The sequence below is a fragment of the Panthera tigris genome, chromosome B2 (genome assembly GCF_018350195.1).
Source record: "Panthera tigris isolate Pti1 chromosome B2, P.tigris_Pti1_mat1.1, whole genome shotgun sequence".
NCBI classification, from domain to species: Eukaryota; Metazoa; Chordata; class Mammalia; order Carnivora; family Felidae; genus Panthera; species Panthera tigris.
The window spans coordinates 1,592,144-1,610,521 of record NC_056664.1 but is presented as its reverse complement, the minus strand read 5'-3'; the positions used below and the strand labels follow the sequence as shown (position 1 = coordinate 1,610,521).

The window sequence follows — 18,378 nt, the reverse complement described above, 5'->3', positions numbered from 1 at the left end:
GCGTCCTGCTTTCGCACGCTGGAGACACTTTACCACAACTCATTCGTGCAGGCGGCGTTAACAACCTGACCCTGCACCCTCAAGGGCAGGGGTCACCCCCAGTGGGGCGGGGTGCTGGTCCCCGATCTCCGTCGGAGGCTGGCTCAGGTGCCTTGTGCTGACTCCCGAAGTGCTCCAAGGTGGGGAGGGGGTAGGGCGCAAACCGCGTGCACGGGCGTCGGCCTCCTGGACCCTAACGGCCCAAGGGCTGCCCCATTCCCGGCACCCCCCGCGCATCGACCCCCCGGAACCACCGGGGGCCACCTCGTGTGAAATGTGCGCGGCCCAGTTGTCGGGGTAGGACGGGTAAGAACCCCCCACAGCCACCACCACCTCCTAAAGTAAAGCAATGACAGATCCTCCCTGTTCCTTATCCTCTGGGTTTCTGGAAGAGTCCAGACAGACCACACTGCTCTTTCTTTTCCTGTGCCCAGCACCGTCTTTCCTCCACTAGTCCTCTCGCCTCTGCACCTGCCGGTCAGTTGCTGGATCCCCTGGGCAGGCAGGGTTAGGTCACGCTGAAGAACCGCTTTAGGCCATGCTCGGGATGGGATGTTCTGTCTTACCGAACTTGCCAGGATGAGTCGCCATTTCTGAGACCAGAGGAGGCTAAGCGTTAAGGCCTGGCCCCGGTGGGTCTGGTTGGACCAAGATGCTTCCAGATGTTTCCTATGCATCTGACTCAGTTGAACTCCTTTCTTTCTGGAGATGGGTTCAGTGAGAAGACTGGATGACGGTCCCTTGGATCCCCGTTTGGGGAGGCTCAGGGCACCGGCAGGAGGAACGGAACCACTTCACCTGCGGGAAGGAGGCCCGGCACCAAAGTTCCTGCGAACTCAAGCTCCTTCACAGGCTGGGAAGGGTCTCGGCTGCGGTTCCTCTAATTCTCCCTTGTGGATTTTGTGCTCAAGGAATAGCAGACAGAGACCTCAAAACGCCACCAAATATTTAAAAACTGGTATTTTTTGTTGTTGTTCAGTTTGGGGGAGGAACAAATTCACGATCCGCATAAGCAGCAGAGTAAGGCTGGTGGACTGGGCCAAACCGTCCACATTTCTTTCTTGCGGAGAAGGCGGCGACGTCAGGACACGAAGACGGGCACAGATGTTTTAAAAATGGTACTAAGCAGCCCGTAGGTAGCTTTTGAAAAACATAAACTTTTCTTTCTAGGGATGATACGATTTCCCCCCAAAGCCATTCAATGCTTCTTTCTCTGAGAGTTTTATCCGATGTGCTCCAGGCAGCATTTCTCTAAAAATCTTAAAAATTTTCCATGAACTATTTTGTGAGGAATCCAAGGAGGACTGGAGAGTGTGGAAGTCGTATTCTTGCTGCATCTGTCTGGATATTTTGCTCGAGGACGTGGGTGGCAGAGGGTGTCCCTAGTCAGAAGAGGCTTCTGTAGTTTTGGAAAAGGGTTCTTCCTTCCTTTTTATTTTTATTTTTACTAAATCAGAGGGCCTGCCAAACCCTGGATCAAATATGCATTCACACCTTTAGAGCAAGAATCTCCCAATTTGGTCATGTCAGCCACTTAATTTAGGGCCTATTCTTGAGTTCTGAATTCGGAAAGCGCAGCATGTCCTGTGAGTTGTGATTCGAACCATACGTTTGCTCACTCCTGCAGGAAGAACGTCTGTAGCCCTGGAGATGTGGGCACTGACCCCACGTGCTGTGTGCGCAGCGGGCCGACAATGAAGGAAGGGATAAAGAAATGTCAGGTTTTCTATGCTACCTGCCACCTGCTTGCTCGCTGGTGCAGACACAGCTGGGGAAACAGGGAGAGGAAGTCGCCTGTGGCTACCTTTTCTGAACCTTTCTCTTTTCTCTTTCTCTTTTTCTGATACCTTTTCTCTTTCCGCCTTGCTCTTTAATAAAGCTGAGACTGGAACCAAAGGTACAAGTGCTGGTTTACGTGGAGCTGGCTTGTTATTGCCTCCTGCTGGAGGGATCCTGAGTAAGCTGTATCTCTGTCCTCTCCTCAATCCAATATTCCCTGGGCTGGCTTCACCACAGTTCAGTGGTCCCAAGGCCCTTGGATACACCTTTACTTTCAATATGAGCAGCAGACAGTGAGAGAAGACTGAAGCAGGAAGAGATGGTGAATTTGGAGGGAGGAGAGCAGGAGGAGGAAGAAGAGGGGGAGGAGTGAGGAGGAGGGAGGAGGAGAAGGCGAGGAGGGAGGAGGACAGAGGGGGAGGAGGAGGAGAGGGAGGGAGGGAGGAGGAGGGGGAGGGAGGAGGAGGAGGGGGAGGGAGGAGGAGGAGGGGGAGGGAGGAGGAGGAGGGGGAGGGAGGAGGAGGAGGGGGAGGGAGGAGGAGGAGGGGGAGGGGGAGGGAGGGAGGGGGAGGAGGAGGAAGGGGAAAATCACAGGAACGACAGGAAGGAGGACTTTGGTCCTGAAGGAAGGCCCCAGGTGCGGAGGATGACGCCCAGGCCCCCTGCTTGCTGAGACACCCCCCTCCCCGCCCCCACTCAGGTGCACCGTCGCAGACACTCGGCGGTTGAGCGCGTGTCGGGACTGATTACCGCCCTTGTCTGTGGGTGTTTGGGGGAGGAACGAGGCAGGACGAGGTCGCTCTGTCAGCACTACTATTTCTGAAATCTTTGGGCCGCGACCACCCCAGGGAGGAGGCGCTGCCTTCAGGCCGACCCCGACAGCGCTCCGCGGCTGTCCCCGCTCTCTCAGCCCTGGGACTGCTCGCCCTGCGCGGGGGCGGCGGTCCCACCCAACAGCAGAGGGAGGGGTCCCTTGTGAAACATTGTCGTGCGCCTTCAAGCTCTTCCTCCTTCACAGTCTGCCCCTCCGACGTGTAAGGGTGCAAACAAGGGCCGTGTGAGCAGCGCGCGTGCAAACGGGAAACATTCATGTGCCGGTGCTTGGCTAGAACCCAGAGCCTCCTCTCTGAAACCTGCCGGCTTCCTGGAGGAGACGGTGCATCTTTGGTTCCGAACAACTGGGGGGTGGGGGACAGAGAGGAGAGAAAAAGAGGAAAAGGTCCCGGAGATTGTAACGTGTCTCTAAGGCACTTTTTCCCAGTGAGGAGAATTCAAAGGCTGTTATTTGAGAACCAGGACACAAAACCATAGGAAGTGCCCCAATGTGCAAACCAATATTAGATACGCACGGAGAGGAAGTGGTGCATGAGCCTGGATAGCTCAGCTGGCAGAGCATCAGACTTTTAATCTGAGGGTCCAGGGTTCAAGTCCCTGTTCAGGCGAATCGCTCTCGTTTTACTCTGAGCACCCAAAGGGTGTAAGAGAGAAGGGTTCCGCTTGCACATTGACTGGAACTTTGTCTACTCTTTGATTTGTAGGCGCCACCTCTATGGAGATTGCTGGCCTGGAGATTCACACTTTTATGGGGTTTTTAGAGAAGAGTCGTCAGGTGACTGGAAAGAAGAGCAATCAAAACTCCTGAACTCTAAAAACAATAAAAAAAATTTGACACAAAAATAATTTGAATGACAGTGGCAATTTCATCAGAAACCATAGAGGCCAGAAAGAGTGGCATATATTTTTTTTAATTTTGGAGACAAAGTATGCAACAGAGTGTGCAAGCAGGGGAGGGTCAGAGAGAGAGGAGAGAGAGAATCTCCAGCAGGCTCCCCGCTCAGTGCAGATCCTGATGTGGGGCTTGATCCCACAACCCTGGGATCATGACCTGAGCTGAAAAAAAGAGTTGGACACACTCAACCGACAAGCCACAGGCATCCCAAGATGGCACTTTTTCAAGCGCTGAAAGAAAAGGACTGTCAAACCAAAATACGATATCCAGAGAAAATATCCTTCAAGAATGAAGGGGAAACAAGATACTCCAGATCAAGGAAAACTAAGATAATTGCTCGCAGCAGAACTACCCTAAAACTGGCTCCAGTAAGTTCTCCAAACAGACAGAAAATGATACAGAAAGCAATGTTGGGCATCAGGAAGGAAGAAAATACATTGTAAGCAAGAAACATGGCAAATATAGTAAATTTTCATCCTCTGGAGCTTTCTAAGTTAGTGTTTGACAGTTTGAAGGAAAAGGTATAACATTGTCCGACATGGTTCTAATGTATGTAAAAGAAATTGCTAAGACAAGTACATTACAAATGAGGAAGGGTAGAGTGACAAGAAGGGAGGTAAGGTTACTACAGTTCAGACAAAATGGTGACACGAGGATACCGTGGGAAGGCAAATCCACATGATGTAAGTCCTGGAGCAGCTGCTGAGATCTATGCGAAGGGAGACAGTGCAAAAAGCTACACATAAAGGAATATGGAATCCGAAAGATGTACAAGTAGTCCATAAAACAAACAAAAAAAGGAACAAAAAGCGAAAATCGCAGAACCAAGCAGAAGCAAAAAAATAAAATGCCAGACTTAAGCCCTAATGTATCAATAATTGCATTAGATATAAATAGTCTAGGTACACCAATCAAAATACAGATATTAAGAGGGTGGATTAGAAAACATGACCCTGCTGTCTGCAGGAAGCTCAGGACAAATATAAATACAGAGGCGGGCTGAAATTACGAGGGGAAAACAGATATGTCATGAGGGACAGCCGGAGTACCTATGTCATCAGTAAAGTAAGCCTCAGGACAAAGATCATTAACAGAGACAAAAAAGGACATGATATAATGGTAAAAATTGTACATTTACCAAGATGGCAGTCATCCCTGATACGCACGCACCAAACCACAGAGCTGTGAAATATGCGAAGAAAAAACTAAGAACTGCTAGAATTGAAAAGAAAAATAGAGGGGCGCCTGCATGGCTCAGTCTGTTGAGCTTCCGACTTCTGCTCAGGTCATGATCTAATGGTCTGTGAGTTCAAGCCCCGCGTCGGGCTCTGTGCTGACAGCTCAGAGCCTGGCGCCTGCTTCAGATTCTGTGTCTCCCTCTCTTTCTGCTCTTCCCCTGTTCATGCCCTGTCTCTCTCAATAAACATTAAAAATTTTTTTTAAAAAAAGAAAAGAAAAATAGACAAATCCACAATTATACTTGAAAACTTCAAAACCTCTCTCAGAATAATTGATACAACTGAACAGGAAATGATCAAGCATAAAGAAGAACGCAAAAATACTATTGGCCAACAGAATCCAGTTTTCTTTTTTCTCATTGTTTTAAATGTTTATTTATTTATTTATTTTTAAAATATAATATATATATTTATAATTCCAGGCCCTCAAAAGCAATCATGGTAGTTAAGAACAGAGTTTTGAGTCATTATGATACAGACCAACTTGAAACATCTCTCGTGAGATGAAATTGGGAAAGTGGCATTAGAACCCCAGAGTTACTTGAAAATCACCTTTCGAATGTTCTTCCAAAGCGCAGGAATCAGGTTAGCATCATCATCCAGCTGGGCGACGTGGCCATGGCGTCCAGGGGTGCAGGGGGTGGGGGGCAGCTGGGGCGAAACCTGGCTCCTTCCGTGCAGGTCAGTTCCAGGACCACACGACAACTGAGACCACCCGCCCCACCCCTCACCCCACCCGACAGTCCTCCCAGCCTGCAGTTTACTAGAATTCCATCCATTTGAACACTTGAACGTCACTGAAAAATAAATCAATACAATTTGGTTTAAATGTCAGTTTCTTCAAGAACCTGATGTTTCAGTTACAAATAATTGAAGCTCCTTTTTAAAAAGAAAATTCGACTCCCTCGAAATCAACTACTTCATGTGAAGGAAGAAGGCATTGTTACAATGGCGCAGAACCGTCCTCAGACTCTGATGGGTCCAGCTGAGCGCCTAGCTGGCAAACGTCTTGCCCGCGTCTTCCTTCCCCTTGTACGTCCTCTTGCCGTGCGTGAACGGGATGTACCGGTACTTTATCATGTGCTTAATTTGCCTCTTCATGGTGATACAGAAAAGCATGATGAAGTACATCACCAGGATGGGCCAGAACACCGGGACATTGAAAGCCTCAAAGAAGGTACAGGCCATGGCCACGAGGATGCCCTTGGTCGCCGCGTGCCAAAACTTAAACCCGGGAAGCCTTCGAATAAAGGGCCGGAACTCCTCATTCTGTTTGGTTGGTAACGAGGGGCCGTCATCTGAGTCTTCCATCAAGGAAGGATCCACTTTCGGAGAAAGAAAAGCTATGAAAAGGTTGAGGTGGTAGATCCCCAAGGCGTAGGTCACGATGTACCAGCCCTGCAGCAGGTAGACGCGAATCATGTACACGAAGCTCAGGCCCAGTGTCACCACCCATCGCACGGCCGTGTAAGGCGTGGACTTGTCTAGCCAGGACTGATAGATCTGCCCGAGTCTTGTGAAGAATCTGCACACCACAGAAGGTTTCCCATGGACAGAATCTCCCACGCTGTCACCTTCAGACATCCTGTACCTCGTTGCTCCCTGCGGTCGAGCGCGGTCTCCGAGGGCCGCGGGCCGCGGGAAGGAGGATGCGGGCAGGCGGCCGCGCAGGCGCTTCGCACGGTCCCAAATGTTTATTTATTCTTAAGAGACAGAGCATGAGTGGGGGAGGAGCAGAGAGAGAGGGAGACACAGAATCCAAAGCAGGCTCTGGTTCCGAGCTGTCAGCACAGAAACCAATGCAGGGCTTGAACCCACGAACTGTGAGATCAGGACCTGAGCCGAAGTCAGACACACAATCAACTGAAGCCACCCAGGCACTCCCAAAACCCAGTTTTCTTATCCAGTTTTATTGAGATGTACGTGACATAGAGCACTGTATACGTTTAACACATACAGCGTAACAACTTGAGTTACATGTATTGTGAAATGATTATCGCAATGACTTTAGTTAACATTCATCATGTCATAGATACAAAAAAAAGAAAATATGTGTTTCTCTTTGTGATAAGAACTGTGATAATTTGAGGGGGGAGGGGCAGGAGAGAGAGAGAATCTTAAGCAGGCTCCATGCTCAGTGCAGAGCCTGACAACGGGCTCCGCCCCACGACCCCGGGATCATGACCTGAGCTGAAATCAAGAGTTGGAGGCTCAGCTTACTGAGCATATTTGTAAAAATACTATTGAGTCTATTTTGAAAATGACAGAAACTGATTCGTCTGGCAGAAATTCCCTTATCTGACTTGCAGAGCTGGTAGAACAGGATGATAAGAAAGAAGGATGGACTTCACTGAGGAAGAATCTAGAAAAGTATCAAACACAAAGATCTTTGAGTTCTGACGTGTGAGTGTGTGTGCATGTGTGTAAAATGCTGGTGGTGGCAGGACAAGAAATGTACTGAGCTCTCTGGTCACATAAAAGCACAGTTAGGAAAGTCTCCAGAATTACTGAGTGATGTTTCTTTGCATTACACCAGGAAGAATCTGGATATTGGTTGGATTCACGATATTGATACTAAGGACGTGGGCTTTGTTTTTCCTGTTTGCCCCATGAGCACCATAGGAACTGTTTATTGAATATCTATTACAGTAGCTGGACTGTGTATGCACAGTGCTATTGGAACGCCCGTGTTTGTAGAGGTACTGGACAGTTTCTCAATGGAGAATCTTTTAAAGATCTAAACTTTGTGTTCGAGGCAAAGAACACACTCATGCCCTGTTATATGTAATTCAGGAAGCCTACAGGTAACAAGACTGTATTGCACATATGAAACTTACTACCAGTAGATCCTAAAAATCCTCATCTCAAGAAAAAAACTGTAACTATGTGTGGCGATGGATATAATAAGTAGACTTCCTGCGATGATCATTTTGCAGTGCATACAAATATCAGATCATTATGTTGTGCACCTGAAACTAATATAGTTTTATAGGTCAATTATATATCAATTTAAAAAGAAATAAATGTGAAAGAATAGATTTAAAGAATAGAGCTAAAGTGTCACCATTGTGCCACCATCATGGTAATGATTGATTACCATAGAAAATTTATCCACCTATTTTGAAACTGTGGGTAAAAGGGGGCACCTGGGTGGCTCAGTGGGTTCAGTGTCTGACTTCAGCTCAGGTCATGATCTCACAGCTCTCGGTTCAAGCCCTGTGTTGGGCTCTGTGCTGACAGCTCAGAGCCTGGAGCTGCTTCGGATTCTGTGTCTCCCTCTCTCTCTGCCTCTCTCCCGCTCATGCGCTGTCTCTTTCTTTCTCTCTCTCTCAAAAATAAGTAAATATTTTTTTTAAAGTGATGGATAAAGGGGCGCCTGGGTGGCGCAGTCGGTTAAGCGTCCGACTTCAGCCAGGTCACGATCTCGCGGTCCGTGAGTTCGAGCCCCGCGTCGGGCTCTGTGCTGACAGCTCAGAGCCTGGAGCCTGTTTCCGATTCTGTGTCTCCCTCTCTCTCTGCCCCTCCCCCGTTCATGCTCTGTCTCTCTCTGTCCCCAAAATAAATAAAAAACGTTGAAAAAAAAATTTAAAAATAAAATAAAGTGATGGACAAAATTTTGGTGAGGAATGAAGTACTTGTTTGACCTCAAATGTTTCTGCCCATTTTACAAAACTAACTGAAGGGAAACATTACATTTAGTTAACACCACTCATAAATGAAAAACGCTTATGTGATACACTGAGAACGAGCATCGTTTGTATTTTTGCCAAAGTGTGTAACCCGAACCCAATCATGAAGAAACACCAGATAAGCCCAAACTGAAGGGTCTACTGGCTTGAGTTCCTCAAAACCGCCAGCGTCAGGAAAGGAAGGGTTGAGAAGCCATCCCAGACTGAAGGACACAGAGAACAAGAAAGCCACCTGCTGGGCATGATCCTGAACCGGGTCCTAGACTGGGGAAAGTCGCTCAGAAGGACCTTTTTTTAATGATTGGTGGAATTCAAGTACAGCTGGGTGTTACGTCATAGTACGCTATTAATGCTAACATTTCAGAATTTTAACTATTAGAAATAAGACCTGACAATATGCAAGTTATTCTAAAATCAGAAAAAATAATAATTTGTGTGTTTCCATTTGGGGGGAAGAGAAAAAACAAATGTGGCAAAACGATTGAAGCGGAGAAATCCGGGTTCGGTGGCGGTCGCTCCTGGCACAGGAAGCCGTGTCTGTGTCTGCAAAGCACCGACCCACCGACCACGGAGGTCGCGAGCCGCGCTGCCCGCGGACCGCAGGGGGGTCACCGGCCGTCCAGCCGCCGTCGCGGGTCGGGTCCCGGGTTCGCGCCGTCGCGGGTCCCGCCCGGGTTCGGGTTCGGGTTCGTGTAGGGGGCGCGACTCCGAGGCGCGCGGAGGGCGAGACGGAGGGAGGGCGCCGGAGGGGGGCGGGGGGCGTCCCGGGCGGCCGCACCTGCTGCGGGAACCTGAGCCAAGGGCGCGCGCCCTTCCAGCCTCGCCCATAATGCGGTGCGACAGTCACTGGGTTTGTGGGGATCCCGGGTCCTGTGGGGTCGGGGGGTCGGGGACCCACACTGTTTAAAAGCCGCAGCTGATTGTGAAAACCAGAGGGTCGGTCAGGCCGAGGCCTGGAGACGCCGCCGCGGACTGAGGCCGGGCTGGCGGGGCGGGGAATGGGAGCTCGGCGCGGGAAGTAGGCGAGGGGGCCCCGGGGGCCCCGGGAGCGGGCGGGGCGGGGGTGACAAAGGCGAGCGGAGGGTCGCGTGAGTGGGCGCGAGAGGCCGGGGGGGGGGGGCGGGGGGGAGAAGATCGGTTCCCGGTCCTGAAGGGAGCTGAGCGCGCGTTTTCCCCGGACGGTCGCACCGGAGAGGAGGCGCGCGGCGGAGTCGGCGGGGTCAGTCGCCCGGTGCGGTCGGCGGGGTCGGTGGGGTCGGCGGGTCCGCGCAGTCGGTGCGGTGGGTGCGCGAGCGGGGTCCGCGGGGTCGGTGAGGTCGGCGGGGTCAGCGTTGTCGGTGGGGTCGGTGCACCCGGCCGGGCCGGCGGGTCGGCCGGGTCTGATCCCTGCGCGGTGACGGCCCGAGAGGAGCTGCAGGTGGGAGCGGGGTCTGCCGGCGTCCGCACGTCGGGCAGCGGGAGGAACGAGTGTTTCCTGGACGTTGAGTGTTGAGGTAGAAGCCGTGGCACGGACCCTAAGGCAGTAACTGGTGCCAGGACGGAGGGCACCTTGTGTGAACAGGTGCAGGGTGTCGGCTGGGTCCAAGGGCCGACGACGGCTCGGGACTGTACGTGAGCGGTGACATCTGTCATGTAAGCAAGCCTCTGGAATCCAGGTGTCTGTCTCAGAATCTCACCCCCGCTTCTGCAGGGGCCCCGGCGTTGCCCGTGTCCGATTCTTGGGGGCACAGGGAGAGGGACCTGTCACGGCCCCCTCGTAATAGAAGCCCTTGTAAGAGCTAAGGGGGACAAGCAGAGACTTAGGCTTAGTGGACAAGGTACAGACGTGAGGGCAGCAGGGGGAGGGGGAGGCGCAGGATTTCTTCCATGGAGGGAGGAGTGGCCTGCGAGCCAACAAGTCTCGGCCCGCTGCACAAGCAGCCATACCGGAAGGAGATATTTTAATCACAATTCACTCATAGTATAGTTTTTTAGCAATTTGATCCCAGACGAGAGAACTGGCCAAATTAGTTGGGACGGAGAGGACATTTTGGTGTTTGCCATAGGGCTAGAAGTCCTCCAAGTTTGGCTTTCTGAGACCCCCAAATAGTTTGATGGAACCCAAATAGTTTGATGGCATTTTGGTAGATCAGGTCTCCCGGCGCCCATTGGAGCTCATCCACAGAAAACTCAGGGGCTGTGTGATGGGACCCACAAAGTCACCTAAATTATTGTCCAGGGGATTGGACCTGGAATCTGGAAGTCTGCTCAACAGCACCCTAATTCCACATGCCCTCTCCAGGTCCTTTCTCAGTAACACCCCACACTCCATGTGCTTAAATGCTAGAGAAAGCACTCAGAGTAAAGAGAATACATGGAATGACCACATTACCCCCCTCGAAAACGGCATCCTGGAACAAGTAATTGGCCCCAGGGAGCACCACCAATCAGCAGCCAGGCAGACTCCAGGCAGTCCCCCTCCGGAGTGCCCGCTGTAGATTTTGTCACCGGAGAAGGGAATCTGGAAATAAGGACATCCCAGCCTGGTGGAAAGTTAGACTTAGAGACTGGAAACAAATTTAATTCCCTCCCAAAGACAAATGATCCGCCAGGAAATAAGTCCACAGAGAGCAGCAGTTTTGAAACCATCTTGCATGGAAATTCCTGAAAAGGTGCTGTTAGGGACTGAATTGTGTGTCCCCCCTCCCCATCTCCAAATCCATATGTTGGTGTCCTAACTGCACAGTGTGACTGTATCTGAAGATGAGTCTTTAGGGAGGTAATAAAGGTTCAGTGAGATAAGGGTGCCTCTCATAGGAAGAGGAAGAGACACAAGGCGTGTGCACACGAAGGAAAAGCCACGCGATGGGACAGCAAACGGAGAAGGCCGCTGTCTGCTGCCTCCTGAAAAGGGCTCACCAGAAACCATCCCTGCGGCACCTTGATCTTGGCCCCCAGAACTGTGAGAAAAGAAATTTCTGTTGCTCGAGTCTGTGGTATTCTGTTATGGTGACCCTAGCGACTAATGCAGGTGCCACCAGTGGGTCAGGAACTCCTAGGTGTTCCCTGGCCACACAGAGCAGAGGCGAAAGGACAGAGGAAGTGGCTGCCCTTCACCCGCAAAAGCGGCCGACACATCTGTGTTCTCGTCACCTTTGCATCTCTTTCCCATTGTGACGGAAAAGCCTTTCCTACTTCCTCACGTGAGGGCCTTCATTTGATGTTAACGGAGGTCTCCAGGCAATGTTTTGTTTCAAGATTTAAAACAACGGTGAAAACGGGGTGAGTGAAGAAATGTAGGGAAGCAGATATTATGGAATATCGATTGAGAATGCGTTGATCCACGTTTATTTCTTTCATGTTTGGAAAGCCCCTATTGAGGTCCCTGGCCACCACCACCCCCCCCCCGGCCCAGTCGTCCAGCATCCTTCGGCTCGCTCACCCCGGAGGGCTTGGGGTCCGCAAGTGCTGGGGGTCCTGTAGAGCAGCCAGAGGAGTAATGCTGCTCTCATTCTGCGTTTGGCCCAGAAAACAGAAAGAACCAAAGAAAATGTAGGTAGGGCGATGCTGTTTCTTCTCCGTTGTTGTATTTCCCTCTCTTTAATAATAGTACACGGTGGGAACCACGGTGAACCGCTACTTCGTGTGCGCGCTTTTGTTCGGGTTCAAGGGATGTTGTTAGGGTCCCGCCCCCCTGGGTGGTGTGGGGGCTCACAGCAAGAGATGAGGGAGAATTCAAGACAACCCATTAGGTTTTTCTCTCCATATGTGCAGGAATGGGACAAAAAGTTAGGAGTGCTAGATCAGTGTTTCTTGAGGAGAAAAAAAAAAAAAAAAGCTACAGCTTGGAGGTGCCGGGGATCGAACCCGGGGCCTCATACATGCAAAGCATGCGCTCTACCACTGAGCTACACCCCCCCTCCGGGAAAGCTCCTTGCTAAGGATTATCTGGAAATAAGTTTTGTTTTCTGAGGCCCTTGATTCCTGCCTGTTGTGGTGGTTCAGTGTTAACGGGGCTCCCGCGGCTACTTTGAGCAGGAGACCTTCAAGAACCAAAGAGGGGCACTGATTCTTCAGAGTGTAGAACTCGAGATGGAAAGGAAGACCCTGGAAACGTGTCCGGTGATAGCCAAGAAGTGTCTCCTGTGGCTTCAACACGTGTTTACAGTTTCCTTCTCCCATTCCTGCCAAGGAATTAATCAAGCCCCAGTTTTCAGCTCTTTTGCTTTCCTTCAGATATGTCTTACCCTGAGACACAAGGCTTTGGTAAGTCAGCATTTTCCGGCCTAAAATGGTTCATAATATTTCTTGTTTGCTCCATTGGAATATTAAGTATCAGATTTAATAGGGAAAAGGCATCACGACCCTAAAAGGAAACCCTAGAGTGATGCATTCAGCATTTCACTGAAAGGATCGTTTCTCTTCAAACTTAGGAGGCCCTGACAATTGTCCAAAATCTCTTTTTCAAAAGGCATTCATTAGGCATGAAGGAAACAGCTTTGGGGATGGAGAGAAATGTTGGATTGTGAGAGTGAGACCAAAGGTAAAGAGACACAAGATTTTAAGGTCAAGGGAAAAATTATCTATTTATTTATAGGAAACATCATGCCATTATCAAACAGAAGTGCAGAAAACAGGTTATAAAAATTCTTTTGGAGATGGAGGGAGGGGGGAAGATGGGAACATGAGGAACATGAGCTAGCTTTGCTCACATTAAATTCGAGATACATGCAGCGCACTTGTGAGGATGCTACACGGCCAACTCAGGATCACCTGGGCTTCAAGCCTTGGGTTTGTGAGTCACTGGGAGACCCAAGAATGAGAAGCCAGGTAAAGACCAAAGAGTGTGCTCATTAGCGTTCACTCCTGGACATTTCTTGAACCCTGGGACTTATCCTGGTTAAGACTGTGTTCTTTGAACTACATGAGAAGATGCTGAGAAAACCCATTTCCTGGTACCGGATTTCTAGTGGTTAAGTGTTTCCCATTCTGGTTTCCCCATATATGAGCTTTTGCCAATATTCCTAAAATGACAGCGAGTCCTTTCTGAAATTGGAGGAATAAGATTTGTCTGGCAGACTAGTTCTCTCACTTGGCTCATGGAACTTTTATTTCCTTTATTTTCTTTTATTTCCAGTATGGTTGATAATGCAGTGTTAAATTAGTTTCAGGGGTACAATATAGGGATATGGCAATTCTATGCATTACTCACTGCTCATCAGGACAACTGTGCTCTTAATCCCCTTCACCTATTCTACCCGGCCCCCCACCCACCTCCCTCTGGTGACCATCAAGTTCTTCTCTGTAGTTAAGAGTCTGTTTCTTGGTTTGTCTTTTCCCCCCACTTTGTTCATTTGTTTTGTTTTCTTATATTCCACACTTGAGTGAAATCATATGGTATTTGTCTCTCTCCATCTGAGTTTGCCGTGCAATTCCTGGGTCGTAGGGTAGTTTTATTTTTGATTTTTTGAGGAGTCTCCGTACTGTTTTCCGGAGCGGCTGCACCAGTTTGCTTTCCCACCAGCACTGCAAAAGAAATCCTCTTTCTCCACATCCTCACCAACATCTGTTGTTGCCTGAGTTGTTAATGTGAGCCATTCTCATAGGGGTAAGGGGATATCTCATTGTGGTTTTGATTTGTATTTCCCTGATGATGAGTGATGTGGAGCATTTTTTCATGTGTCGGCCATCTGGATGTCTTCCTTGGAGAAGTGTCTCTTCATGTCTTCTGCCCATTTTTTATTGGATTATTTGGTTTTTCGGTGTTGCGTTGTGTAAGTTCTTTATACACACATATAATCCACATAATAATGGATACTCTAGTTTTCCAGTTGCAGAATTGTCCTTGCACATACACGAGCACACACCACACACATTCTACTACAACATTGCAGGGGTTCTTTCTCTGCAGATTCCCCCCTGCAATTGTTGTGTGGATTAAAAACATCACACACACACCCATCAAGACAGAAATGAGTTGTAAGGGTAATGGCATGTAACCTATTGGAATTTCTTAGGTTGTAAAACTTTAAATGAAATATTCGCCATGTCGGTTAACGTTTCATCCAAGACCTCAGTGAATAGGAACCAAGAGAGTGTGACAAAAACGCGCCCCCGCCCTCCCCCACGTGCCGGGGCAAAAGCCAAGCTGCCGAAACCCGGGGTCGAACCAGGGACCTTTAGATCTTCAGTCTAACGCTCTCCCAGCTGAGCTATTTCGGCTGCTGGAAGGCCCCTCCTTTAGTCATTCTCCAATTGGTAAAGTCTGCATCGCGGGGCCAGGGTACCTTTCCACCCCCCAACGTGTCCGCTCCCACTTCGCTCGCAGGCATCCGCTTCCCCGAGAGTTGGGGGAGGGGGGTTGGGAAGGGATCCCGGAAACCCTGCGCGAGGAGAAGGCCTTCGGAGGCAGCGGGTGAGCTGGAGGAGGAGGGGCGGGTAGAAACGGGTCAGCAGGGGCTCCCTGGGTGGTCGCCTGGGGTTCCCCACGACGCGAACGCCGCTTGGGGATGCAGGGAATTCAACACGGAATTACCGAGTCTTCTCCGGTCCTTTCTCTGTCTTGCTCCTCAGGGGCCGAGCAGCAGGAACAGGGCTAGTGGGCACGTGGGGGTGGTGACTGGCTTCTTGCTCGGGGTTCAGGAAATCCGGACGAGCCGGTGTTTCCTCCCTGGCTTCCCGGAGCGGACACTGCGGCGGCCGAGGGGAGACCCCAGGCGGGGACTCAGGTAGAGACGTTGGGCGGGGACCCAGGGAGAGACCTTGGGCAGAGACCTTGGGCGGAGACCCAGGGAAAGACCCCAGGGAGAGACCCTGGGCGGAGACCTTGGGCGGAGACCCAGGGAAAGACCCCAGGGAGAGACCCTGGGCAGAGACCCCGGGCGGAGACCCGGGGCAGAGACCCAGGGAGAGACCCCGGGCGCGGACCCAGGGCGCAGGATGAGGCCGATGAGGCCCTCCCTTCCGCCACAGCCTGCAAGACGAGTTGTTCAAAGGAGACGAGTACTGGAGTGCCGGAGACAGGTAGACGCGAGAGCGTGGGTACGAACCCGATCTCTAGGAAAGGGCGGAGCCCCCCTGAGCCACACCTCTCACTGCAGAAATGCCCTCACCCTCCGGAAACATGAGCCACATTTCTGAGGAGTCTTCAAGGACAGAAAATCCACCGTGTCAAACGCCGCCGTGCCCTAAACCTCTGAACGGGACCCCGTGCTAGAAGTGTAAGAGGAAGGCAGGCCAGATGACTGCGCTTCTGCTCCAGGACCGATCTCCCCAACAGTCCCTCCCAAGGCCCCCGCCCCGCCAAAGGCCCAGGGCATTTTTCCTGCACGGAAAAACCACAGAGATCTCCGGATGGAACTCTCTCCTGTGTCCTCAACCTCTCTCCCCTTCGTTTCTTCTTTCCCCTTCTTCGAAAGTTTGTCAAGCCCTCTCCGCGTTAGGAAGAGATGAGCCACAGTCTCAGAAGGCATTTCAATACTTACAAATTACAACTACTCTTACCTGGCATATGTGAAGCACTTCTACAAAACGCTAAGAAAAAGACTAAAATCTCGAAAAGAAAGAGCAAATTAAGACGCACTTCACAAAAGAGGATCCCCATATAACCAGTAGGCGATTTAAAAGGTGCTCAACGTCTTTTGCTAGCAGGGAGATTCAAATTTAAGAACAGTGAAATACTCCTCACCAGCATCAGGTTCTGCTGAGGGTGCGAAGCAGCTACAAGTCTCAGGCATCTCTGACCAGGCTTTCCAGCCACCCGTACACCCACGCTGGGAAACTACTTGAAAAAAATTTTTTTAAGATTTTATTTCTAATCTCTACACCCAAAGCGGGGCCCAAGGTCACAACCCTGAGATCAAGAGTCGTGTGCTTCACCAACTGAGCCAGCCAGGCGCCCCCAGAAATATTGGCTGGAGCTAAATATGCATATGACCTGTGACCCCGAGACCACACCTGTGCGTGTGCCTAAGAGAAACGCATGAGTATTTCCCTTGTGGAGGGGTGCAGAACTGCCACCCCGAAATGTGCCACCTTGGCATCTTGATTACTTGGAACTAAAGGGACTTGACAAACAGCTGGTGTGAGGACACTCTGATTCTCCTTGGTCCCTGAAAGCAGATGAGTGTCCCCTGTACCAAGAGGGCACAAAGCATCTCAGCACCAGAGACAGGGGATTTAGGGCAGAGAAAGTCAGATAAATGAACCTCGTTACTTCTCCACCGTTTACTACCCCAAGCCCAAACCCCTTTGTCTTGTCACTCCTTCGAGTTTCATGTTTCTATGGGGCTCTCATATATAAAGAATTAAATTTGTTTTCCCCCTGTAATTTGTCTCACATTAATTTATGTTGTTAAGTGCTGTTGCGTTTGCTCATGAACGCTAAAACTACATTTTTCTGTCATTTTCTGTCAGTGCACGACTCACATGTCCCACACCTGTTTTAAATCACAGAACATTAGCATAAACCCAGTTATTTGAGAAAATGAGAGAAGAACTTGAATTAAGAGTACAAATGTAGAGGGGCACCTGGGTGGCTCAGTTGGTTAAGCGGCCGACTTTGGCTCAGGTCACGATCTCACGGTACATGAGTTCGAGCCCCGCGTCCGGCTCTGTGGTGACAGCTCAGAGCCTGGAGCCTGTTTCAGATTCTGTGTCTCCCTCTCTCTGACCCTCCCTCGTTCATGCTCTGTCTCTGTCTCAAAAATAAATAAACGTCAAAAAAAATTTAAAAAAAAAGTGCAAATGTAGAATTTAGAAGCATTCCTAATTATCTTAGAAGTCTTACGTTAATTACTGGACCAGCATAGAATCCAGAAAGGGAAAAGGGACAATTTTTCACCTACACTAAAATGACATGAACATGGACAGGAGTGCTTGTGGCCACGTTAGACGTTCAGCCAACACCCGGCGCCCTCCAAATGTGCTCCAGCAGTGAAGGGAATCAATACCTTGTGGTGTTATCTTGTGATGTACAGTTTCCATCCAAAGGAACGCCTAGGGGGCAACGAAAACTTCCACAACCATCACTATGGATGAATCTAATTGTTTTAAAACTGGAGTGAAATACTCAAATGAGTACGTATCATATGATTCTATTTCTATTTCAGAACAGGAGAAAAACACATCTCTGGTGGTGGAGGTCAGAAAGCAGAGCGGATCGTGGTAAGAGGGGGAAGCTCCGGGAGCTTAAGAGTCTTGGGTCTTTGCCAGGGTGCTGGTTACCGTGGTGCTGGTTACCGGGGGTGCTGGTTACTGGGGTGTTGGTTACTGGGGGTGCTGGTTACCGGGACGTCTGCATAGTCGCAGCCCATCAAGCTCGTTCATTAAGGTTTATGCATCTTACTTTATAATTAAGCCTCGATTTATGTGACAAGAGAAGAAGAAAGAAGGAAAGATGTCCTTGCGAACCTCCTTGCCTCCAGTACCCCCTGTCTCCCCAGTGCTTTTCAACCTTCGGGCTCCGGGCTGCTGCCCTCTGTGAGCACTAGAAGCTCCCGCAACAACTCACAGAGCCAGGACCCACACTCCTGTCAACAATCTCCGCGGTTTTCAGAATTTCGGGAACAGTTTTCTCTGGAACCAGGAAATACAGTGAAGGACTGAATTTCAATAAAACCCTACGTGTCTGCATGGGTCCTCAAACGCCAGTCTCCACGTCCAGGCTTTTTTTTTTTTTTTTTTTTGCCTTTAGCCAAGAGTTGGTAGGAGTGTAAAATTTGGATGTAAGGTTTGGGATGATAATCTCCCAAACTATTTTGGTTCTTTTACCGATTGCTTCTCCCCAGCACAGAAAACATTACCTACTCAGGGTTTACCCACAGCCCCGCACGTCGCCCCAACCAGGCCCGGGCTCGGCCTGAACTGGGAGCACAGGGAAGGAAGAAGAGTACCAAGTGATGTGGACGGGAGTCAGCACAGAGAC

At 50.2% G+C, this 18,378-nt stretch overlaps 1 protein-coding gene, 1 long non-coding RNA gene and 3 other non-coding genes across 5 annotated transcripts; 2 read left to right on the top strand and 3 right to left on the bottom strand.

The window, feature by feature from the left end:
• The first annotated feature begins 3,187 nt into the window (after positions 1 to 3,187).
• Positions 3,188 to 3,260, top strand: TRNAK-UUU. Its single transcript has one exon. It is a non-coding gene; the product is annotated as a tRNA-Lys (tRNA).
• A 2,453-nt stretch (positions 3,261 to 5,713) lies between these two features.
• On the bottom strand, positions 5,714 to 6,382 carry LOC102967728 (protein RER1-like). The gene has a single exon (XM_042985251.1). The coding sequence runs from the start codon at positions 6,367 to 6,369 to the stop codon at positions 5,779 to 5,781; it is 591 nt and encodes a 196-aa protein (XP_042841185.1). The 5' UTR covers positions 6,370 to 6,382; the 3' UTR covers positions 5,714 to 5,778.
• Positions 6,383 to 11,664: 5,282 nt separating this feature from the next.
• Positions 11,665 to 18,066, top strand: LOC122238330. The gene is made up of 3 exons (XR_006217236.1): positions 11,665 to 11,735; positions 17,564 to 17,618; positions 17,812 to 18,066. It is a non-coding gene; the product is annotated as an uncharacterized LOC122238330 (long non-coding RNA).
• Positions 12,300 to 12,371, bottom strand: TRNAA-UGC. The gene has a single exon. It is a non-coding gene; the product is annotated as a tRNA-Ala (tRNA).
• Positions 14,603 to 14,675, bottom strand: TRNAF-GAA. Its single transcript has one exon. It is a non-coding gene; the product is annotated as a tRNA-Phe (tRNA).
• Positions 18,067 to 18,378: the final 312 nt, after the last annotated feature.

Bases quoted from the DNA above. Each gene is read 5' to 3' on its own strand.
- LOC102967728 (XM_042985251.1), bottom strand. From the start codon at position 6,369: ATGTCTGAAGGTGACAGCGTGGGAGATTCTGTCCATGGGAAACCTTCT.